This window comes from Seriola lalandi, unplaced genomic scaffold (assembly GCF_002814215.2).
Source record: "Seriola lalandi dorsalis isolate HSWRI2012SDOR001 ecotype SW California unplaced genomic scaffold, Sedor1 jcf7180002054364, whole genome shotgun sequence".
NCBI lineage: Eukaryota > Metazoa > Chordata > Actinopteri > Carangiformes > Carangidae > Seriola > Seriola lalandi.
Window position 1 is genome coordinate 447,715 of NW_019524917.1, and position 23,445 is coordinate 471,159.

The following is a 23,445-nucleotide window of genomic DNA, read 5'->3' on the forward strand; positions in this document are numbered from 1 at the left end:
TACCTTCAAAGCAATCAATGGTTTCTTGGAGCTCCATTATTTTAACTCATTAAGAGCTCCATTACATTTAATATTCAAACATGGAAATATTATGTAAAATGCAATGTCTATTTAGAGGGTGTTCAACATGACATAGCCTGTACCCACAGTAGGCGATGCCCGGTGACTCACATAAAATATGCTAAAACACAACAGCATCAAATAAGTCACACCACATAAATAAATTCAATTGTGTAAAGTCATTCAATCTGACACAATTAGATATGGTTTAGTAATGTTTGCACTGAAGGTGGGGAGTTAACAGAGGGTGTAGCCCAGTATGCTATTAGTCATGTTATAAAATAATGATATAATTATTTATTTTATGGGGCATAATGAACTGGCCCGAAAGTTGTGTGCAAAGACAACGTGGCTGGTAAATGTTACAAGTAAAAGTAACACTACATGGGCAACCATTGTTCTGTTATAACCTGTTTGATAGTCGTAATTATATTTCTTTTGATGAATCTATCATATCACGTCTTGGATGAATTAAATAATTAAGAAATACCAACATCAGTGTATATGAGTAAACTAAAACTAGTTAAACAGCTGTTCATTTGACAGAATATAAGAAAACCAATGATCAAAATCAAAAATTTTAAAAAGTTTTATTAACAATAACATCACAAAACATTTCTATCAGGGATAGAGTATCCTTTATCTCTATATCCATTAGAGTATTACACTGGCCCAGAAAGTATTTTTAAAATCACATGTTTATGAATGAAAAATGTGGCTCAATCTCATGTGTCACTAGCTGAGGAAAACACACTGGTACACAGTAGTGGTTGCTACATCATGAAAAAAAAATGCAATTAACAAAGGACTGACATACATCATGTTCAAGTAGTTCCACAGTAACATGGACTGTTGCTGAATGGTTAAGTCCTTTCTAAGTCACACGTTTCCATGGTAACCAGAGACTAAAAGTCTTCAAAAATAAAATATTTGAGAGGATTTATGTAAAGCCTCAAAAACATTCGCAAAACAAGACAATAAATCTGGAAAGGAGGGAAACTGTAAGGCAGAAAGGGAGAGTATGTGGGGCGAGACGAGGCACTGTCCAGCATAAAATTTACAAAACTAAACTTCACAACCAAAACAAAAATTCAACAGCTTTCACTCCAAATCGTAGTTATCATACGACAGCCGCTTCAGATGTGTGATACTATCTGAAATAAAAAATGAGAGAAACAATTATCGGTGACGCGATAGAAGCATTTTAAAACAGAGATTATCAGAAAACATCTTACCCAGCACCCACTGCTCAGACAGGATCCTGCTTCCCTGTGGTCTCCTGCCGCTGTACCTTCCTATGCAGATACCTGCCTGCCGCACGGTGCTGCAGACTGTTCCTCCACAGAGCTGGATCAGCTCCACCAGACTCTGAGTGGGTGGCTGGGAGTGCTGGGACACGAACATGGCTGGCTGGCCCTCGAACAGGTCCTGCTGGTGCTCCCCGGCAGACAGGTGCCTCTGGAGACGACAGATCTGAGAGGAGAAAGTAACTGAGTTAAATACTGTTGCCAGAGATTTTTCCTCTCTGTCATTCTGCAGGTTTCTTTGGCTCTACAGGATCCGGCTCTGCCACTGCTCCTCAACACTCATTATCATTATTGCTATCGCTGCTGTTATTATTAATAACACTATGATAACCATAAGTATCACTATTATTATTACCATTATAACAACCAGTCTGAAAGTGTTTTAATACAAATAATATCAAACAAATAAATAAATAAATAAATAAGTACAATAGTATGTACAGCTGTTACTGCTATATCTTCTCTCTCCCCCTCTCCCTCCCTCTCCCCCTTTTCTCTCCTCTCAATCCAACCGCTTGAGGCAGACGGCCGCCCACCCTGAGTCCGGTTGTGTCTGCGGTTTCTTCCTGTTAAAAGGGAGTTTTTCCTCTGAGCTGTCGCCAAGTGCTTGCTCATGAGAACTATTAGGTTTCTCTCTATAATATTGTAAGGTCTCGGCCTTACTCTGTAAAGTGCCTTTAGATAATGTATGTTATGATTTGACCCTATATAAATAAATTCAACTGAAAATATTGAGGTTTAATCAGGATGCAGAAGCTGATCCTGTTCAGCTTCTCTGTTCAAGAAAAACACCAGAAGAACAACCAGCAGCTCAAAAGGATTTCTTAAAGGATCATCCGAAAAACTTCTTTCCAAAATAAACTCATGATAACTTATATTCCCATTTTCCAGAAGTGTTAAAAAAAATAGTTTGACATTTTGGAAAATATGCATTTTGCCTTCTTGCTAAGAATTAGATGAGAAGATTGATACCACTCACGTCTGTACGCTAAATACGAAGCTACCGCCAGCAGCCAGCTAATTTAGCTTAGTACAAAGACTGGAGACTGGGGGAAACAGCTAGCCTGGCTCTGTCCAAAGATAACAAAATCCACCTACCACCACCTTAAAAGCTTACTAATTAACACATTATATCTTGTATGTTTAATTTGTACAAAAACCAGTGAAGGACAAAAAGTATGTTTTACGGGGGGGTTGGGAGCCAGACTATTACTTGGCCGGGATCTGTTAGGCCACCAGAGGAGACTCTGGGACGTTAGTGGTCACTGCCAAGAAGTATTTTGCCTAGACATGAGAGTGGTATCAATTTTCTCAACCAATACTTCCAAAAATGTCAAACTATTACTTTGAATATTATATTAAATCTTAATGTGAACTAAGGACAGTGAACCTGCCACATCAACTGTTTTCTAGCTTTAACAAAAATACTCACACTGGTAGAAAGTTATAACTAGGTCGTTGATTTCCCTGTAAAATTTCATAATCAATTCAGTTAAATCATTTTTTTTAATCAACTGAGTATAGTGAGTGTGTAATACGTTACATAAACATAAATAAATTACCAACATAAAATTTCCAGTGACAACATTCAGATGTTACTGTACACCCGCACAGGTGTTTCTAATTACTCTAGTTAATTAGACTTGAAGCTGGGTACTTTTCACAGCAAACATTTTGACTTGAGATATTAGGAAAAACACAGCTGTTACTAAAAACATTAACGATGGCTCTGCTGTGCTCCAGTGTCCCTGTGAGCCGTGACAGTGAGCCAGCATGCACAATAACAGGCCCCTGAAACTGAAGCAGCCATAAATGGAGGTCAGACATCATTAATTAAATTCTTTACACCCATGCTTTTCCTACTCTGACATGTCAAAATGTCAACTGTGAAAAAGGCCTGTGATAACAGTCTGAATAATCCCACCACCAGCAGTGCAACAAAGCTAAGAGCTGAGAGAGGGAGCTGTCAACACTGTCCGTGGTTTACTGAACGTCCTGCTTATTGTTCACTAAACTCATCAAATTAACCTTGTTCTGAAATATTGTGAGGTTATTAGCACAGTTCCCAGCATTCATTGTGTGTCTGCCTTGCAGGCACACATATTTCATGGATGTATCTCATGTGAGTCACAGGTTTTCTTTCCTCTCTGATAAACACGTAAACAATGCTTGCAATCATGATGAGGATTAGCACTATCAACTTGCATTAACACCCGCCCAAGGATTGTCTTTTGCCTAACTCTGGCACATTTACATCATATACATAAATAAATGTAGTATCCACTGGCTTTTACCCCAAGGAACCTAATTTGTAAGTCAAGACAGCCACAAATTTGAAACCTTGATTCAATACCGAAACTGGCCTGAGGGTGGCTGCTTGTGATACAGCAGGAGCTGAGATAATTTGGCTGTGAGGCAATGAAAAACAGGAGTGCCACTACTGAAAGACTAAATGTACCATGAAATTCAATTTAAATACCAAATTTTGAAAGTGAAACAGTTTTTTTCATCATTAGCAGTTTTACAGTAGAATACCATGAACAAACTATTCAACACTGTTTTTGTTAAGTCACAATGCTATGGTAGCCTGGTGAGCTACTATGCCATCTTACGCCCACGTTGTTAAATGAGTATCGTCAGCTCTGAGCATGGGAATCTCATGTAAAGGTTCCGTTTCTTTTTGGGTTTGGTGCGTGATGCTCTCAGTACAGGCCTGCTCTGTAACCTGCAGGGGCCAGTTGCTAATCTGAAAGGGACCTATCTCCCCCTATTCTAAGTTGAATGCCAGGAAACTTTTAGTCTTTTGTCAGTGTTCATGCAGGTTTCACTTGACGTCAATAATCAGGGATTGGGCAGAGGGTTCAGAGACAGGGTCAGTTTAGTGTTAACCCACATTGTGCACTTTAAAAGGAATGATTGAAGACTATAAGGAAGGTCTATTATGTGAGAAAAGAGGGTTTAAAAACTAGGAACTTTAAAAACAGTCCCACAAGAAAGGGCAAAATAAGAGAGAGATAAGGAAAATGCTGACACAAAAAGTACAAATACAGCAATTGATGAGTATTTTACTGCTAAGAATACAATATTAGGCCCCTGAAAACTTGGCTTCAAGTAGTTAAATAAATATATTAAAGTTGTCTGTGTCTTTTGTGTGTGGTCAGGCTGGTTCGACGTGTTTATTGATCACACAAACACACTCACACTGCTTCTAACAACAGCACTGTGAAGACTATAAAAGCAGCTGGATCAATTTGTGACTATAATTATTTGTGTCAGGATTTTCGAATTTAAGAGTAAATGGCCACTCAGAGACGGAGACAGGTCCTCCATTCAGTGGACAAAATGTCCCTTTGAGTATATTAACTGTCGTGTCTTCAATAGCAGTTTGGATTTGCATAAATTTAATTTCATATCTACCATTCTTGCATTTAAAATACATTTATCATAACCCACATCTCTGTCTGCTTATGAAAGTGGCACTATAAATGAAATTACACTTCACTGCTGTCAAATGTGACGCTAAAAATATTCATCTGTAACCTAGCGTCTAACTGAAGCCTGCTGGTTTGTTGCATTTCATGGTATCAAGAGTACTGAATTTTTAAAATCTCTGGGGGGCGGGTCTTAGAGATCCCAGCTGTAACAAGCTTTCTCTGATAAACACTGTTGAAATCATTACAGCTTAGATGAGCTGCATTTTATTGTGCCAGTAACAATTGATTTATTCTTCACATTTGAAATCCCCCCTCCTTACACTGACAACCTAATCAACATCTCTGCAGCCACTGACATATATGTGTATGAACATTTTTCTTGTTATGCACAGTAAGTCTGCAGAGAGGCAGGAAGCTTGTGCAGCTCTAAAACAACCACTACCAGGCAAGAAAAAATTAAGCCTAACAGCCTTGTATAATGAAAGAGAGTGTGTGCTACAGTTCAGCCTAAGTGAAATTGTTTGCTCGAAGCATGAGCAAACAATTTCAATGTCTAGTGCCTGGTATGAAGTAAAGACATGGCTCAGTGACAAAATTAAATGAATGAATGGTCCCAGGGAGTCCCCTGTGCTTTCAATAACCATGAAACAAACTGAAATACAAGAACTGGTGTAGATGAATCTACTGTTTGAGTGATTCAGCATGAACACCTGAAAAAGTCAGTGTTTTTGGAATGACGACAAGTCCTTCCTCTTTGGTAATGTGCCTTAAATATGTTGCATTTCCTGTATACAGTAACTATTACATCAGCCTACTTCCTACAATTCTGTTTCGGTATTTCTATCCCACTGCAGAGGGCAAATCTAAGGCTTTCCTGTCAAAAAATTAAACATGGTGCAGTTGACACTAAAATGTGGTTATGCCACGGTAAAGTTATTATTCCGTACAAAATATGAAGATCAATCTGTCTATAATCATTTATTCGTTTATTGTACTGTTTTTAAGGAGTAAAGAGTGACGCTACTGAGGCCACAGCTGAGTGTCTGATGGAGGCACATTCCTGCAGTATAGGACAAAACGTCCTCCTATGCCAATGCTCTTCTGGCATATAACACACCTACACTCTGTTCCCCACAGTGACATGAGAGCCCCCACACAGACTTAACTGACCGCAAAAACTTTGCCAGGCTGAGATAATGCTGCATTTAAGGTTGGTTATGGCTATATCATTACATGTTGTAGGGAGCCAGCCGCCGAATCTTCTATAACCCAGGAGTGATTCATTTTCAAAACCATTTTCTACTGAAAAATAATTTCCTTTAAGCCATAAAAAAGCAAGTTATTAACTGAAGCTTTCCGGGCAAGTTGTTGACAGAGGATGCTTGAAAATCCTCCAGTCTCTTTAACAACATCAGAACATGCCAAAAAATGAAATTGCTGCCTTTCAATAAATTGATCATTTTTACATTTGCATAGATGCACACGTAAGTTAAATGTATGTTTGTCTGTTTGGGATCACTTTTTGCTATTTTGAGCCAGTGTTTCAAAAAATAGTTGCAATTTTTAATTTTAAGAAAAAGCAAAGAAACAAACAACATTCACATAATTTTTCCAGTTTGAAAGATTAACGCCAAACATACCTTTGACTCAGAGATCAGCCAAGTACACTTAATCTGAAATTGCCTAAATCTGCCCAGAACCAGAGCAAATAATAAAAGCCATGACGATTTTGTGGTCAGAGATCAAGTGGCAAGTTTAGTTTGTACCAGTAACAGTTAATATGAAATTTTATGGACCCTGAGACCCAAGGGAAGATCTGGGAATTTTGGATCATTTTATAAAATTATACACTTGTGAAATAAACCTACTTTGTTTTTTTTGTTTTTAAGATTTCAGTACATTTTAATATTGATTTAACATCTTAAAAGAGCAAAGTAGCAAAATACATGGAAAGAGTCAATAATGTAATTTAAACACAGACTTCTTCCTTTGAATCTCCTGTTCAAAGATGCTAGAGTGTTTGTCGTAGGCCGGGAAACATTCTTCAATGAATGGGATGGACATGGCTACTATCAGTGTCCTGAAGGTGGACAGCTGCATCCTGAGTGGCTGTTCAACTACAGCAGAAAAAAAAACATGTGGGTATTGTAGAGGATATCGTGAAAGGTGTGTAGTTTGTGCATCTGCTCCTCTGTGTCGTTCACCGAGTGTGTAGTGAAAAGAATCTCCACTTCACTGCTTTTCACAGTGACTGGCCACAGTGAGGGGGGAGTGGTTAAAAATCACTAGCTAATCACAGGGGCCATGGGCAGCTCAAACAAGTGGCTGGGGGCTTGATGAAAAGCGAGCACATGCAGTCTGGCACCGGTAACCTACGGGAAAGAAACACTACCTCTAATTCCTGATGGGCTTTTTCTCCTCCTACCACTGAGAGGTAATAAAAGGAACCTCAAGAGGATTGTTTACACTTGGATGCTGTTAGGGAAAGACGCACATTCATTGAAAGAAGTTTAAGGAAAACCTGAAGTTGTGCTAAATTTATTTTTAAGTAAATAACTCTGTTATGAAGATGCTGAATGTGGACTTGTTAGTTTTAAGTTTCTGCCTTGGTCTGGGGACAGGATACAGTGCTGTTGGTAAGAAACAATATCAGATCCAAAACGGGCCATGTAGCTACACCTTTCTGCTGCCCGAGCAGGAAAACTGCCAAAGCCAGAGCGACAGCTACAACTATCCAGTTCAAAAGGATGGACCCATGGACAACGACGAGTCGGCTCAAAGGCTGGAACAACTGGAGATCATCATGGAGAACAACACACAGTGGCTGCTTAAGGTAAAGTTAAGTCATATTCATGATATCACATTAATTCGAGAAACTCTGAGACCAATGATTGCCTTAATTACAGTGACTTTAGACTAACGGTCTTAAAGGAAAAACGAATAACAACCGGTTCGAGTATGTGAGTGACAGAGGAGCCGAGAGAGCCTCCACACAGGTGTCAGAGTAAGGATTCGCACTTCCACTCATATTCTCTACGACAAAGAGCGAAGGAGTTTTAAAGAAAACCAAACATGTGGCTGTATGTAGGCTTTGCCAGATTTCCCCCCTCGTGGAAGTATTTAATTGACTTCTGCAGGTGGAACAGGCAAATTTTAACATCCTGAATTTCAAGGACAGCTGTATTCATGTGATGGTCAGATTATTTGGGCTCATACTAAACCACAAGCTCTTTGTTAATCGTCATGCTGACATGAATAACACTTCGCTAATACAACAAAATAAAAGTGATAAAACTGCTCCGCTGAACAAATATATGAACAAGAACAATTTTATCCAATGTATATTTACTCTATGTCCTGAGTTTGTATTTGAAAAAGAAAAAAAAAAGACAGACAGATTGTGTGGGAACTTGTTTTGAGTAAACAAAGCTGTAAACGAACACAAGAAAATGTGCTGAGTATCTGTGATGCACTTTTATTCAGTACAAAAGGACATAACGGCTCTGACGACGAACAAAAACTCAGCACAGGTGTCCACACGAGGGATGCATGGTTTCCTTTCAGCCTGCTGAGCCTTTACTTGGGCGATAGAAAGAAGTGAACTGCTTCTTTTCTGGCTCCCTCTCTTCACCCACTTCAGAGTGTGATTAACGATCAGTACTATACAAGATGAGCCAGACAAGACAAGAACATCTCACAGCTTGACCACACAATTCCCGTCTCGTAACATGAAACAAGCTCTGATCTGTTCCACAGGAGGCTCAGAGGGCACTCGTCTTTGATGTTCTTCATGATCTAGACGCTGCTACTCAGTAACTACGCTCACATAGACATAGACAAAAACTGACCGGCTGCGTCACATATCAAAGGCTGTCCACAACAAAAGTGAACATTTTACAAAGCCCAACAGCACATCTGTTATAGTGACAAGTTACATGTTTCTTATATAGAAAGAGGCATTGCCGATTAATAATGTGTCACCGCCAAGATTTACCTGAACTTGTATCAGCATGCTTTATCTGTTTCACATCACTTTGCGTAAATCCAGGACGACTCCAATACCTTCTTCTGATTTCACCAAATTAATTTGCACTTGAATCGATACATTTGGGAGAAAAACTCCCAGCTAAGGTGCGAAGACTGATAGTTAAAGTTAACTGTCACAATATAAATGTTCCTTCCTAAAATAAACTTGATATTTTGCCATGAAGAGCAGAACTGATTTGTAAGAACACAAACAATACTCATGAAGTCTAACAGTACCAAAGTATAATACAGATTCTCTCTGATAAATATTGTACCTTACTGTGGATCCACATTACCAAGAGGGACTCATCAGACACTGTAAAGGTCTCTAGTGTGCCATGGTCATTAATATCTTAGCAACCCAGAAAAATTGTGTGAAAAAGACTATTCAATCAGTGAAGTGCTCCATAACCTTTGTTATCACAGATGAAATAAGAAAGCCACAATTCTCTTTAGGCAAAAAAAAAAAAAAAAAAAAAAAAAGTTTTAATTAATTATTAAAAGAAATATACAGTAGAGAATGCTGTCAGCGTTGTGTTTTACTTATTTAAAACCATCGCAATATAGTCACTTAATTTCTGGAATTGGTATTTATACTGCACAGGCTGAAGACGACTTAGGAAAACACATTGTTGTCATGCTCTCGTGTGAATGAGGAACACAGTCATTCCTCACTGACGCCTTTGAGGCATACAGAGTAAACAACTGATTAGATCATTGACTGTCAATGGGATATCCTGGCAAAAAGTCTAATGAAAACCTTCCACCTACCACACATTTCTGTGCGTATTCAATAACATAAACAGACTGGACACCAAGAGAGGAAGACAAACAAAATCAGCACTAATTGCTGCTGTTAGTTGTATTTGACGCATGGAAAATAATGATAAAATTGGCTGTTTGGGGTTGCATTATTTTATGATGAGTAAATAACAAACTTACTGTAGATGACACTGGTTTCCAGTTGTACACAAGTCATACTGTCATGAAGGATGTAACTCCTCACTCAACACTTCCATCCTGTTTACGAGTCGTGTGACCTGATTGCCACTCAGGAACACCATGCAGGAAATAACTTAATGACTGGTCTCGGTCTAAATCTGGCAATACTGTAAGGTAGATAACAACAAATCTCGTAAAGATGAAACACTGACCAACCCACCAACCCCCCCCTTCCTGAGCCATTGTATTATTACTATGATTAAGAGGTTTAATATTTGATGGTTAAACTCAGAATTCTAAATGTTTTATATCATCTTCAGATGGTTTATTCATTTAATATTTCATTACTTTACCAGGAAAATATTTACACATTTTTCCTTTATCACATGTAAATGACATTACTGTGTCAACTAAAGGAGGCTTTTAAATATTAAACAGTGTATGATTTAAAAATTTTAAATGCCTATCATGGGACAATAGAGCCCACGGCTCTCCTTCAATAATTGAACAACTGTGGTTGCAACTGTGGAAAGCTATGAGCTTTCAAGAGAGGTTTTGAGTTTCAATGTGTGAACATTATTATTTCTTAAATACACATTGTTTTCCTGTAAGACACATGGCTTCTCACCCAATAATAATGCAGTGTGTATGTTATAAAGGTGGGCAACTGTCCACACTTCAATGACTCTCTGTGACAATGGCATTACTTGCCTCTACCTACCTCAATGTACAATGACCACAAAATGAATATTAGTCGCTGAACCAACAAGAAGAGATGATTTCTCTCTCATCAACTACGAATGAAGTTGCTGAAGAACTCAAGCAAAGAAACAGAGCTGCTCTCTGTGCAACTTTACAGTAGCAGATTATAGTGAGCAGCACCTGGGTGTCAATCTGTGAACTACCGTATGAATGTAATGCAGCACTGCACAGTTGTAACCACTGGTTAATGGCATGGGTCACGAGATGTTAAAAACTGTCTAAATCCAGTTGTCTTTCTTCTGCAGCTAGAGAACTACATACAGGACAGCATGAAGCAGGACATGGTCCAAATCCAACAGACTGCTGTACACAACCACACAGCTACGATGATTGAAATTGGAACAAACCTGCTGAGTCAAACTGCTGAGCAAACAAGGAAACTGACCAATGTGGAGGCACAGGTGGGGCTGTGCTTTCAGTTTTTTCCTAACATGCAGAAAAGAACGCTAAGAAAGTCAAAACTGTCAAACACAGTTTGCACCTGTCTACATACAAGCACAACAGATTTCTCAACAAAGTAATGCAGTTGTTCAGCAGCGTGCTCTAACAGACATTGCATTAAATAATGTAGTTTCAGAGTGTGAAAAAAATAAGCAGAGGGAAAAACAGGCATGACTGCGTCAGTTTATTATTGTGGCTACACGTCAATGACCTTATGTGAGCCAACTGTACAGCATTTCCTGTTATTAGCACACTCATATTCCCACAGAAACGGTCTATCAGTTTGTCACAATCAGACATCCGTCTGTTCAAAGACATCAACAGCTCCATTGGAGACACATAGCTAGGATCCATGTAAACAACCTGCTTTTTGCTGAGTTCAGTTCCTCCAAAATGGGAAATTAGAGGCAAGGTCCCCAACCCCAGAGTTTAGTTCAATACATCTGTCTGTGAAAATACGTGGATTCTGAAAGTTTCCCCTTGTTCAGGTATGTCTGCTCTATGGGACTTTAGTTGTTCTTTCCTGTCATGCTTTTCCATTTTGCAAATGGCTATTTGTTCAGTCTAGAAGCGCAAACGGGGCGTGTGTTGTGCTTGATCCACTAATCCAATAAAAAAACAACAAATTGCCTTTTGACCAGGCAAACATCTTAGGTTTGTTATGTCAATTGGGATTGTTACACACATGTTTATTGCTCTTTTGCTATATGTTCCTGTGTATTTATATGGTTCTTCACTTTCTTTTTTATAAATATCCAGTGTCTCGTGTTTCATTGGAATACATTCTGTTTGCAGATGTGAGTTAAACTTGGGACCACACTGGCATTAGTGAAAGACCTTGAGCCCTTCTTGAAGCTAATGTTAAACATTTGACTTGAGAGTTGACATCATAATGTGGGCATGTAAAAATCTGCGGCTACAATAATGGGTAAGGTATCTCTGTGCTAGAGCTGAACTGTGCGTTCTTTTATTTGTAGGTAATTCATCATACAACTCGACTTGAGCGGCAGCTTCTTGAGAATTCCTTGTCAACCAACAAGTTGGAAAAACAACTAATCGTCCAAACAAATGAAATCAACAAGTTGAACGACAAAAACAGGTGAGGACGTCAAATCACAAGGCAAAAGAAATTTCAGGGTCACTGACAGTTCAGTATTGGAGCCGTGTGCAAAGCAAAGACAAACTCACTGCTAAACTTGTTGTCTGCTTCTCCTCAGCTTCCTGGAGAAAAAGGTGGGGGAGATGGAGGAGCAGAGGCAGGTGGAGCTGAAGATGCTTCAAGACGAAAAGGAGCAGCTCCAGACTCTAATACTGAGGCAGACCGCCATCATAGGCGAGCTGGAGCAGGAGCTGCTCAAAGTCTCCTCCAACAACACTGTCCTACAGCATCAACAGCAGCAGCTGCTGGACACTGTGAACAGCCTCATTCACACCATCTCTGCCGGCTCAGCTCGCAGTGAGTCATCATAACCTCTTCATCTGTAGCTTAATCAAAGGCAGACTAAATACACATCTCTTTTTTAGTGTTATATTAGTAGCACTAATCCACTATAGGAACCACTGAGGGGTGGGCACAACTTAAAGGAATAGTTAGACATTTTTAGAAATATGATTATTCACTTTCTGGTGAAGTGTTAGATAATAAGACTGATACCAATTTTATATTTGTCTGTTAAATATGAAGCTATATCCAGCCGCTTGTTACCTTAGCTTTGCATCGGACACAGCCAGCTCGCCCAATGGTATGTGATGGACTATTTTTTGGCTTGGAGCTGTAACTTCCTGGAGTCTCCGGGCTGATTGCCTGCCAACTGCTCAGAGCCAAGAAATAATCCATTGCTGGTAGTGGATTAGATTACCTTTGGACAGAGCCAGGCTGCTAGCTGTTTATCTGTTTCCAGTCTTTCCAGTAAACAATCGAATGATATAGATCTTCAGAGTTTGGCCACTGCATGCAGGGCTTTCAAGGCCATAAAGTGGTGCTGGCATACTTGAGAACAGAAAGGACCCACCTTGCTGCAGCAGTCACACTGACACTAAAGAGATGAATATTATATATTTATTTATTATTAGAATGTGTGAACTTCTCAAAAAAGAGGACACTTACATGCTGCACAACTGTGTTCTGTCAAATTAACAAGGGTCATTTTTCTCAGCAGAGACCAAAACTGCCATGATGCAGGACAATCCTACCACTTTCATGGACTGTGCTGCTGTCTACAAGTCAGGAGACACCCTCAGTGGAGTCTACACGCTCACATTACCCAACACTACAACAGAGGTTAAGGTAAAGTAAACCTGTTAATTGTTTCAGACTGGCTTCACCTGAGATCACCTAAAGCTGGAATAAAAAAAAAAAAAAAAAACCCATAGTAAGTTCAATTGCCTGGTGGTGAAGAAGATTACTTATTTTGCTGGATAATAAAAAAACAATCAGCACTCACTTGCATGGATTAAATAATGCCATGACTGTGCACATATACATGCACTGACCAATCTGCACTTACACAATCTTGCAACTTAAACACTGCACACACCACTGAATGAAGACTTCAGTGAACAGTATTTGTGTGTGAGGGTGGGGTAGTTAAATTAAAATGTTCTTAGACTTCCATTAATGATGTGCATGCTTGAGCTAAAACTGTGATCTCCTTAGATACTTTTCAGTGATTAAGGCTTGGACTTCAATTCTGTATCCCTTCCCTGCAATTTAAAAGTTGTTTTAACGTAACTCCAATAAGACGGCATTGTCAAATTATAAATGAACATGAACTCTTCACCCAGCATTAATTTTGAATTATTAATTACAGCGACTCCCTTTTCCTTTTGTTTGAAGGCTTTCTGTGACATGGAGACAGAAGGAGGTGGCTGGACAGTCCTACAAAAACGCTTTGACGGCCATGTTGACTTTCACCGTACGTGGCAAGAGTACAAAAAGGTAAAACTATCAAGAAGAAATTCTTCCCTTAAAAAATATATATCCTAGGCTACGGTTTTCATTCCAAATGCACAAGACCAGCACCCAGATTTGGTTCTGGCCATCGAAAGGAACGTTTTTTCATGGCCTAGTGATTCTGCACAGAAGGAATTCCTAGATGCAATCCGAAGAAGAAAGGACAGACTACAGTCACTAATGTAGAGGTCCTAAGTGATCACCATCTGCTATTCATCAAACTAAAGCTAAAAATTGAAACCATAATAATTTTAGCTATTTGCCATTTGCCATCAAGTAGCACATTCAATCACAGCATATTTAATATTGCTGTCCGTGCATCTGAAACTATGCTTATAATCTACTACTAAAAATAGTGACCAGCATTGCCCACGCCAAGTAGGAGATAAATCGTCCAACAGCATGCCAAAATGAAGTCCAATCTCAAGTCCCCACAGAGCAATCATTACAGAGAAAAGCATTCATGCAATTTCCTTTGCAGTTAAAACTGGCATGCTTTCTTATTTGTGATTGATTTGTTAAATTGCTGAACGTGTTTTGAGTATTCTGATGAAATATTTCAGTTCCAGGGAAAAACAGTTCTCAATGTAATAACCAAGAAATGAAGATTACATAATGATTGTCTGTCTGTTTGCCATTTCGTTATTGGAAAAATACATCTTACACAGCTCTACTGCAGGGGTTTATCGTGGTTTAATTACATTGTTTTTTTTTGTCTTTTCAGGGGTTTGGAGAACCATCAGCTGAATTCTGGTTAGGAAATGAATTTGTCTCCAAGCTGACCAATCAACAGTCCTACAAACTAAGGATCCAGCTGAGTGACTGGGAAGGAAACTCTGGATTTTCACAATATGATCAATTTTCTCTGGACAGTGAAGCACAAAATTACAGGTCTGTCATACTGACAACATCAAAGAAATTTCCCCTGAGTAATTAATGTTTTGCATGCAAGATGGCAATTACTAAATATTTTGTTTAATTTTTGCTTTGAAAATTTCACAGCTCATGTTGCGTAAGTTATTGAGGGCAAAGAAGCCCATCAGCAAATATTACTGCTTCTGTCTTACAACCGTGCTTTTGAAGTCTGCTATGCTAAACACATACCAAAAACTCTTGCCAGTTTTCAGCCGTAACTAAAGTGCAGCCTCAAAACTCAAAGCCTTGCAATTATTATGACGAAATGAACAACTGTGTTGGTGACAAAAGTCAGTCGTCTTTTGAAGCACCACCCTATGAGTGTAGTAGCAATCTTTTTCATACAGTAATATCTTTTAAGGTATAAACATAGGAGCTTTGACTGCAACTGTTTTCTCATACATTTTCTAATAACCTGGACATGAATGAGAAAGTGGTCTCAGACATTTGGACCCCCCCCCCCGTATACGTCTGGTTCGTCACCCACATCTGACGTTTTCAACAATTCAAATATCGTGAATAATGAAGTGAAACAATTCATTATAAGGTACCCAGGCTAAATCTCCACAATTGGTTGATTGACAGTGAAGATGAGACCACGTTAACAGACACACTGAGAGTTCTTGTGCTGAATTTGCTCTGGTTGTTAATTCCTAATTTGCGAGAAGCATTAATTCTACAGTCTTTTATCACTTGTTCTGACAGACACAGCGAGTGTCCCTGCATCGTATAATGCACATATTTATCTCCTGAAAGCCACTTTTGTAAACACTAGCTCATAATTGCTGACCTACTACTACTACTGCACAACGCATTATAGAAAGTCCTGATTTCATTTCATTTTCTTCCTGATGCTGATGTGCTGGCATGAGCCCAAAGAAAATGTAATAAAACTGGTTAGAATTTGAAAAATAGGAAGAACATAAAATGTCTTGGATTTCTAACATTCAATCTGCAACTCTTGGCAATAACACAACCTTCAGAAGTATTTTCTCTACTGAACCTAAGCTGATTTCAAAGAGGAATGGATACTTCTTTTGAATTTGGCAAACAGACCTTGAAATGCTCCAATTCAACACAGTTCTATTCACATCTTAAGCCCCCTTAACTATGACCAATTTGGTCTTCAGTTACTTGGCTCAGCAACTTATGTCTCCTACAAAACACCTCACACAAATAGCATTGCACAAATCCTTTAGAAAAAATACAAGAATTGCATGACAAAACATTAAATCATCAAGCTGCTTGTTAAATTCAAAAACAGCAGCAAAATCAAACAAAAGTTTAATGAGCACACACTTAATCCTTATGCCAAAACCCCTTTTTGATCCAGCTGTAGTGAAGCTGTATGAGTGAGTTGGACGTTGCCTTTTGAGGAACAGTAGTCACAAACTTCCTCCTCCTCTTCCTTCATTTTTCCTTTTCCATTCTACAGGATACACCTTAAAGGCTACAGTGGAACAGCAGGCAAAATAAGCAGCATCGGGCAGCCAGGAAGTGATTTCAGTACAAAGGATGCAGACAATGACAAATGTGTTTGCAAATGTTCACAACTGACAACAGGGGGTAAGAAACACACTTTTGTAAATAACTTGTTCATCACAAAAAGAGAAAAATCACATCAATTTGCACTGGGCACTTGTTGTGGAGCAAAACCTCAACCACCTAAATCTTGGCACTTTCCCCGAAAATCTTCAAGGGCATTTTAAGGGCTCCCGTACTTTTGTTGCCAGGTCAAAGCGCACAATTAGCTCAGAGTTAATCACTGATCAACTCATGGGGGAATTCAGTCCCTACAATGGCTGACATTAATAGCCTGGGAACAGAGCTAAAAGGTCCTCCTCCGTTCCCTTGAAAGTGACTCCACTGCCAGAAGTTTGTCTCCCTCTGTATTGGGGTCTGCCAAGTGAGCATGAAAGCATGAAAAAGCTAACCCTATCCCTTTTTTCCCATGAGGTGTCTCTCACAGGGGACTCAATATGCACAAATGGAATTGACTGGCACTGACCCAGTGTAAAGAGTACAAATATGAAACTGCCTGGTTTGAATGAACAGAAATATGAATGAATGTAGTCAACCTGTATGTAAATGGGAGCAGAAAAATGATTACATACAACGCTATCTGTGTTTCTGCTGCACAGATTTTGAGCGAGTCTGACAATGTTGCAGGAGCGAGTAATAGCCTCATTTGACAGCTGTGTGTAATTATAGTATGTAAAACCATAATCTTGGCTGCAATCATTGCATATTTTAAACTGAAAGATTAGGTTTTCAGGTTTTTACTTGAATGCTGTTTTCTTTGGACTACATATGAAAGGTATTACTCCTGAATAAAAACACCAATCCAGAGTCTTTAAAAGTTCATCAACCAAGCTATCAGTCGAGTCAGTCTCTTCCCAGCTCACACTGATGAAAACTTGATGACACTGATGAAAGAAGTGTCACGGGGACCTAAAATAAAAAGGAGTGTTTGTCAAGGATAAGTGACAATCCAGTAAGAGCAGTAGCAATTACACTGTCACATCCAATTCGAGTTGACGCTGCCAAATGTGAAATGCCTGCCTTGACACCATGACATGACGGAAGAATGTACTGCAACTTTCTAACAGTTCGACTAGCTGCTCATGTGATGCCATGACATGGCATTGATTTAAGTATAGCTACAAGTGCAACATAGTTGAAAGTGTATTAATACTATTCATTCCATAGAAGCCATATAACCGTTACTATAACTTCAAAAATGTACGTTAATGCTCATTTCCTCTCTAAAATCTCAACTTTCTCCATTCATTCGATATGAAGCCGATGGTAAAGCTTGTTAACCTCAAAGGTTCAGGTGTAACAAGAGAAATGGTTTAACTCATAATTCTAAGTTAAAAAAATACATGGATAAATGGACTCAAGTTACCACAAAACAACATAAAGATGGTTTAGCTCTAAAAGGGCTTTACATTTAGTAATATTTCGTTTTATTCTAGTTTTCCATGTGATCAACAGCAGTCACCGTCCATGAGCTGTATACATTATCTTCTTTGACAACGTTACATTTAAATTGATAATGTTTGTTTTGATGCTCTAGGTTGGTGGTTTGATGCCTGCGGTCCTTCCAATCTGAATGGGATGTATTACCAACAAGGCCAAAACTCGAATCGCTTCAATGGAATCAAATGGTACTACTGGAAAGGCTCGGGCTATTCACTGAGGTCCACGACAATGATGATCAGACCAGCAGACTTCACAGGTTCCCTTTGAACCGTCACTCTCAGATTAAACAAAGTGGGAAGGAAACTGTGCCTGACAAATGGCAACAAACAACAAAACCAAAAGTAAAAAAAATCTCAAGGAAGCCAAAGCACTTAATGAAAACATTGTTACATACCTTTGAAAAGACATATTCTGTGCATGTTTATATGTTTAATAATTTTAATGAAATGGGTTGTTGCAAAAATTGTGAAATATGGACTGACAAATATCTAAAATGAAAATACGTATGTCTGTGTGTATAGGTAACTATGGGTATAGTAATTACATTGAGTTATGACAGCTAGCTAACCAAACAGGAGAGACTAGAGTAAAATGTGACATTAGTTAACTTAATTTCTTTAATATAGTTTAAGCAGCCATTTAACTAGATTTTGAATAATAGCTGCTAATAGCTCATTTTAGGAAAAAGACAATGGTACAACATATAAACAACTGGCTCAAAGTGATTGTTATGTGTTCAAGAAAATCTTCTGTTGAATACCTAAAATGTAAATGCAAATGTAAAAATGTCACAGAAATTGTTTCTCTTAGGATCGTTTTTCTCCAGAGAATGTGTGTACATTTGTTGTTTAATTTATATGTAGATTTTAAGGCTGATATTTAACATTATTATTAAGGATAGAGATTTGTCAGAGAGATCTTGAGTGCCTCCTAGTTCCTAGCTAGTTAATGATTTCATTGCACATAAACTAAGAGGATATCTTTTAATATAATTCTGCAGTACCTTCCTACATGCTCATACATGACGATGATCTCTTTGCAGTCTTTTGGGAATGTATTTTTTTATTTATGTAATGACTCTTTTGAAACTACAAAAAGCACAATTTATGACAAGTTGTCCAAGTGAGGAAGCTTGATTTCTCATCAGTAAACACTGGCTTTAGGTTTTGTTAGCGTGACTGAGTGTAATGCTCTACCAGCTGTTATATACCTGAAGTTGAATATTTAACATGACCTTGTTCTACACTATAACAATGAACAGTCTGGTGAATGCACAAATGCCAGATCACCACAACTTTTTCTGTAATGTTTTATCATTTCTACTTCAAAATAAAATTTCAAAATTCTACAAAATTCACTTTCTTTTGTTGTTGTTCCTTTGGGGAAAATTAATTGAGAATCTGCTTATGGATAAGATAACCATTTGTACATCAGATTACATCCCGTCAATCCCATATAGCCATAAAGCAATCCTGATCAATGATTTGTAACATTTCCTATAAAGGTCTAATTCAGAAATATTAAAGGGATATTCACAGTAGATCCTTCATGGGCACAAAGAGTTGAGTTTAAGTAAAAATGACAAAACTGTTTCAATATTGGCCTCATGTGACATATATGATTCAGTTTTAATCTTATTGCCAGTTCATTGAGGTCAAGCATCATTCTTTTGTGTAGTGTAAAGTGAGTGAATAAGTGAGAGATGAAAAATTCACTGTGACAATTTAAACAATGCTACTGACATCAGCTTCTACCACTGACACTGATAGCAGCCGAAGGCAAGACCATAGCAGCCGAAGGCAAGACCATATGATATGATATATGATATGAACAAAAGAGAGAAGCTTGTGCTTTGCCAATCGTTGGATGCATCCATAGGAGTAAAGTAGTGGTAAATGGCCTTGGGGACATAAAAATATTTTGTCTGTCACAACAAAAGCCATCACATCATTTCAAGAGGAAATCTGTTGACATCTGTCGGCATCGAGACCCCATTTCTTCCCTCGCAGTGGCAGGAGGGGACAGTGATTCATGAATGACGAGTTCAGGAAGAGGCAACATTCACACTTCATACAGGATGTTCCAGGAAAAACAAGAACACTGAAAATGGATGACTGGCAATAAAAAATAGCAGGTTTCCGTCTGACTTCCTCAGCTTTGGTTTTACGATCATTTATTAGTTTTGAGTGAGAAATAGGATGATTTATATGGATGATATTATTTACATACAGAAAAAATTATTAATGTAAAACTGAAGAAATTTAAACCATGAATGAATGGTTTACACTAGGGCTGCACAACTAATCGCAATATAACCGAAATCGCAATATGGTCAAGTGCAATATCCAAATTGCAGGAGCTGTAAAAAGAATCACAGGAGCTGAATCTTATTTGATTAAGGGTAAAATGTGTCACCACATTGTTGTGCATTGTTAGCACCACAAGTGTTATGGTGCTACAGAGACGCCCCTCCCTACAAATCATAATTTCATGACGTACCATAACATGTAAACATGTTTGTTTGGTACAACACCTTACAAAAATCACATCATCACCACTTAAATTTCTTTCAGTGCAAAAATGACCATTCCAACTGAAATCTCATATCGCAATATCTGCCAAAATAATCGCAATGTAAAAAGATTTCTTATGATAAAATTGAAAGATATGACAAACTTTTCTGCTGTCAGTAAAAGAAATGTATTTGTATACATCTCTAACTTAAGCTCTGCACTTGACAAAAATCAATATATCTGATTGTTTGCACCAATGGAAAAAATAATGAGGTTTAGAGTGAAGGTTAATGCTGGCAGCATTTGTGTTCTGGACACTTTTACTAGCACTACTAGACTAGTACTGGTACTCACCTGTGCTGCTGGAAATTGGTCTGAAAGTTCATATGGTTCCTCTGGAATCCACTGCCTTTGCTCCAAACACCAGAGAATCTACTCAAGGAAAAACAAAAACAAAAGATAGTGTAACACTTAAATAACACGTAATGGCTTCTTAACATTAATAAACTACATACCCATTCAAAAGAGAGGATCCAGCAGCCACGAGCTATGCCCAACAGAATATTGAGAGTCCGCCGGTGACCCCCAGACACCACATGAGTTGTGCTCTCACAAACACGGTCAACGACTGAAAAACCACCCAGTGCTTTCACCACCTGAACCACTGTGTGCTGCTGCCTACAGGAGGTGAATAGTAGAGAGCAACCGACACAAACAATTTAACAAAACATATTTTTTTACCAACTTGCTCACCAATGAATTAAAGGTTTTGTGGTGACATCTATCTAAAGGCAAAGTTTTATATGTCTGAGGTACTTACTCAGTGGGCATGCTTGTCATGACCAATGTTCTCATAGCCTGAAACAAGAATAAACACACAAAACTAATGACAGGGCTAAAACACTTTTCTTTACCAAATTTCTGTTTCCCTAAATGATCTTGGAGAGTTCAACTGATATTGTGTGAACAAATGTAAATGCTTAGCGTAAGAAGACAGTGAATTAAATCAATTAAACTGTTACACAAACATTTTCTTGAGGATTTTAAATTTAGTTTTGTCTGTATTCATAGCTTTGTATTGGTGACAATATCCAAGAAATTTGGCAAACAGTTAAATATATGTGGAGAGTGTTTATATAAGCATAAATTTGGCTTAATTTCAGTTTATTGGCTTGTGTTTGTAAAAGCAAAACACAAAAAATTTGAGCTTTAAAGTAACAATAATACAGTGTCTATAAATTTCCAAAAATGGCCCTTGGGAATTTAATGCATATGTTTCTTTTGGGTGTAAGTATTGTGAGCTGGTTTGTTGCATGATACAGCACTGAACATGTCAAAGGATGATTATCCAACGGCCAAACAGGCCATGCACTTTCAATAACCCTGCCAGATATATAGTTGCATGGAGACCAAAAAGGAAATCAAACACCAAGGCCATGGGTCGAGAAAAACATATTCAGAGCCACTGAAACGGAACTGTAAATTTGTAACCTGACGACTGTGGTCCATCCAGCCACGTACTTTGGCCCCAAAACAGAGAATCATAATCAACACAAACACCTGAGCAGCAGCTACGAACAGGACCGCCAGGTCCTTTCCCACCAGACTCTGATATCTGGTCCCCCAGCTGGAAGTCAGGGGTTAAGGCCTGCTGAACATGGTGGTGCCAAAATGGCCCACCAGCCCTGCCCCCACCAGTCAAACATCACATTATCCATGATAAGCAAGTTGTGAACTCATTGCGTCAACACATTATTGCTACTGCTTGATTATCCTGACAGAAGTTTTCTTCAGAGGATATATATTCCAATTTGTTAATGATCCACTACAGGGTTATCTGCGGCTAGCACTACAGGACAGTTAAAAGGTGTCTAGAAGAGCTGCTCATTTTGAAGCCTTTTACACTTAGTCTAACAAATCAATATATGGGAAGCTATTCCCTGAAGATTCCTCAAAGGGGACTTTGGCTTATCTTATGCAGTGGGCATGTTTTGGCAGCAGCACAAGAAAACAGGCACTGAAGAATGAGCATAATGTGCCGCCGACAAAGAGCTGGTGTGAACCGCAGCAGGGCCTCCGAGCACAAATGAAGGAAATTCTTCAGTGTATGACTAGGTCTCCTTGATGGCTACTATTTTGTGCCCACTGAAAATGACGTTTTTTCAGGAAATCAAAGATAGATGAGGATCCTGGGTCTCTGCAAAAGTGGAGGTTAACTGGGGAGAGCCAAATACAAATATCAGTGATGAGAGTAAAAACACCAGATTACCACTTCTCACACATAAAGAGCACTTTACATAAATCCTGACCCAAAAAATACCATTGGTACATACAGTAGCTCATATCAGTTAACATGTTTTGCGAACATGGTCAAAAGCAACTGCTTCAGACTCTTGGCTCTAGGATTTATAAAAGAGAATGGAATCTCTCACTAGGAATTTACCTTCAAACTAAATTCATCTCATCTCACAGTAATGTCCTGGGTTGATAAATTTATAGAAATCAAAACGAGGTTGAGAGGACAGACAGAAAATACGTACAAAAGCATTTTTGTGCTTTATTGAAGAGCTGACAGTGGAGAGATGACAAGAAATAATGAGAGAGTGATGGGGAATTTCAACAAAGACCCCTTTTAGCCACTAGCCCAGCAGGGTACCACTAAAGTCGACCTCCTTTTAATGAACTGTGTCTTTCCTGGATAATGACAGTAAGGCAACACAGGAATCATAAGGAGAGAAAGATACAGACAAAGGTCTGTATTGGATTTGAAGAAAAGATGGCTGGGTTATAGAGTTTGTATCCTGAGACAACTAGGCCGCCCTCTACATCTTTTACTGAGCATTTCTAATCTGCTAAAAATGTACAAAATGAGTGTGAATAATTCTGTTGATATTTGTATTACTTCCAACAGACTCCACACTAAAAGCAGCTGCGAACAGCTAATCTGCCTTGTTTGCACCCAAATTTAAACGATGTAAAATCTATCATTGTTTGTCATCTGCACCTCAAAGATTGGTGAGCCATGCAGGTGTGACTTTCAAGAGCTCATCACAGATGGCTGTGTTTACCAATACAGCATAAATTTGAAAACTATATTTGGATATGAA

At 38.6% G+C, this 23,445-nt stretch overlaps 2 protein-coding genes across 3 annotated transcripts in view; one reads left to right on the forward strand and one right to left on the reverse strand.

The window, feature by feature from the left end:
• Positions 1-633: 633 nt before the first annotated feature.
• The window catches only part of mcph1 (microcephalin 1), a 30,403-nt gene continuing 7,591 nt past the window's right edge, over positions 634-23,445 (reverse strand). The window contains exons 12-16 of the mRNA XM_023408496.2: positions 21,159-21,196; positions 20,854-21,016; positions 20,693-20,770; positions 1,296-1,533; positions 634-1,214 (exon numbers count right to left, since the gene is read on the reverse strand). Of these exons, the coding sequence (XP_023264264.1) occupies positions 1,162-1,214; positions 1,296-1,533; positions 20,693-20,770; positions 20,854-21,016; positions 21,159-21,196 (570 nt within the window). The 3' untranslated portion in view covers positions 634-1,161. The remainder of the gene's footprint in view (positions 1,215-1,295; positions 1,534-20,692; positions 20,771-20,853; positions 21,017-21,158; positions 21,197-23,445) is intronic.
• Positions 7,129-19,178, forward strand: angpt2a (angiopoietin 2a). 2 transcript variants are annotated; one of them, XM_023408497.2, is made up of 9 exons: positions 7,129-7,634; positions 10,777-10,932; positions 11,950-12,071; positions 12,190-12,428; positions 13,129-13,259; positions 13,809-13,910; positions 14,650-14,816; positions 16,276-16,406; positions 17,920-19,178. In XM_023408497.2, the coding sequence occupies exons 1-9, from the start codon at positions 7,365-7,367 to the stop codon at positions 18,090-18,092; spliced, it is 1,491 nt and encodes a 496-aa protein (XP_023264265.1). In that variant the 5' UTR covers positions 7,129-7,364; the 3' UTR covers positions 18,093-19,178. The 2 variants fall into 2 exon arrangements, with proteins under 2 accessions (XP_023264265.1, XP_023264266.1); XM_023408498.2 differs by having other exon boundaries at positions 13,132-13,259.

Excerpts from the sequence above, each read along its gene's own strand:
- angpt2a (XM_023408497.2), top strand. The coding sequence starts at position 7,365 with ATGAAGATGCTGAATGTGGACTTGTTAGTTTTAAGTTTCTGCCTTGGT. Across the intron at positions 10,933-11,949 it reads TGACCAATGTGGAGGCACAG|GTAATTCATCATACAACTCG; the intron begins GTGGGGCTGTGC and ends TTTTATTTGTAG. Across the intron at positions 12,072-12,189 it reads AAGTTGAACGACAAAAACAG|CTTCCTGGAGAAAAAGGTGG; the intron begins GTGAGGACGTCA and ends GCTTCTCCTCAG.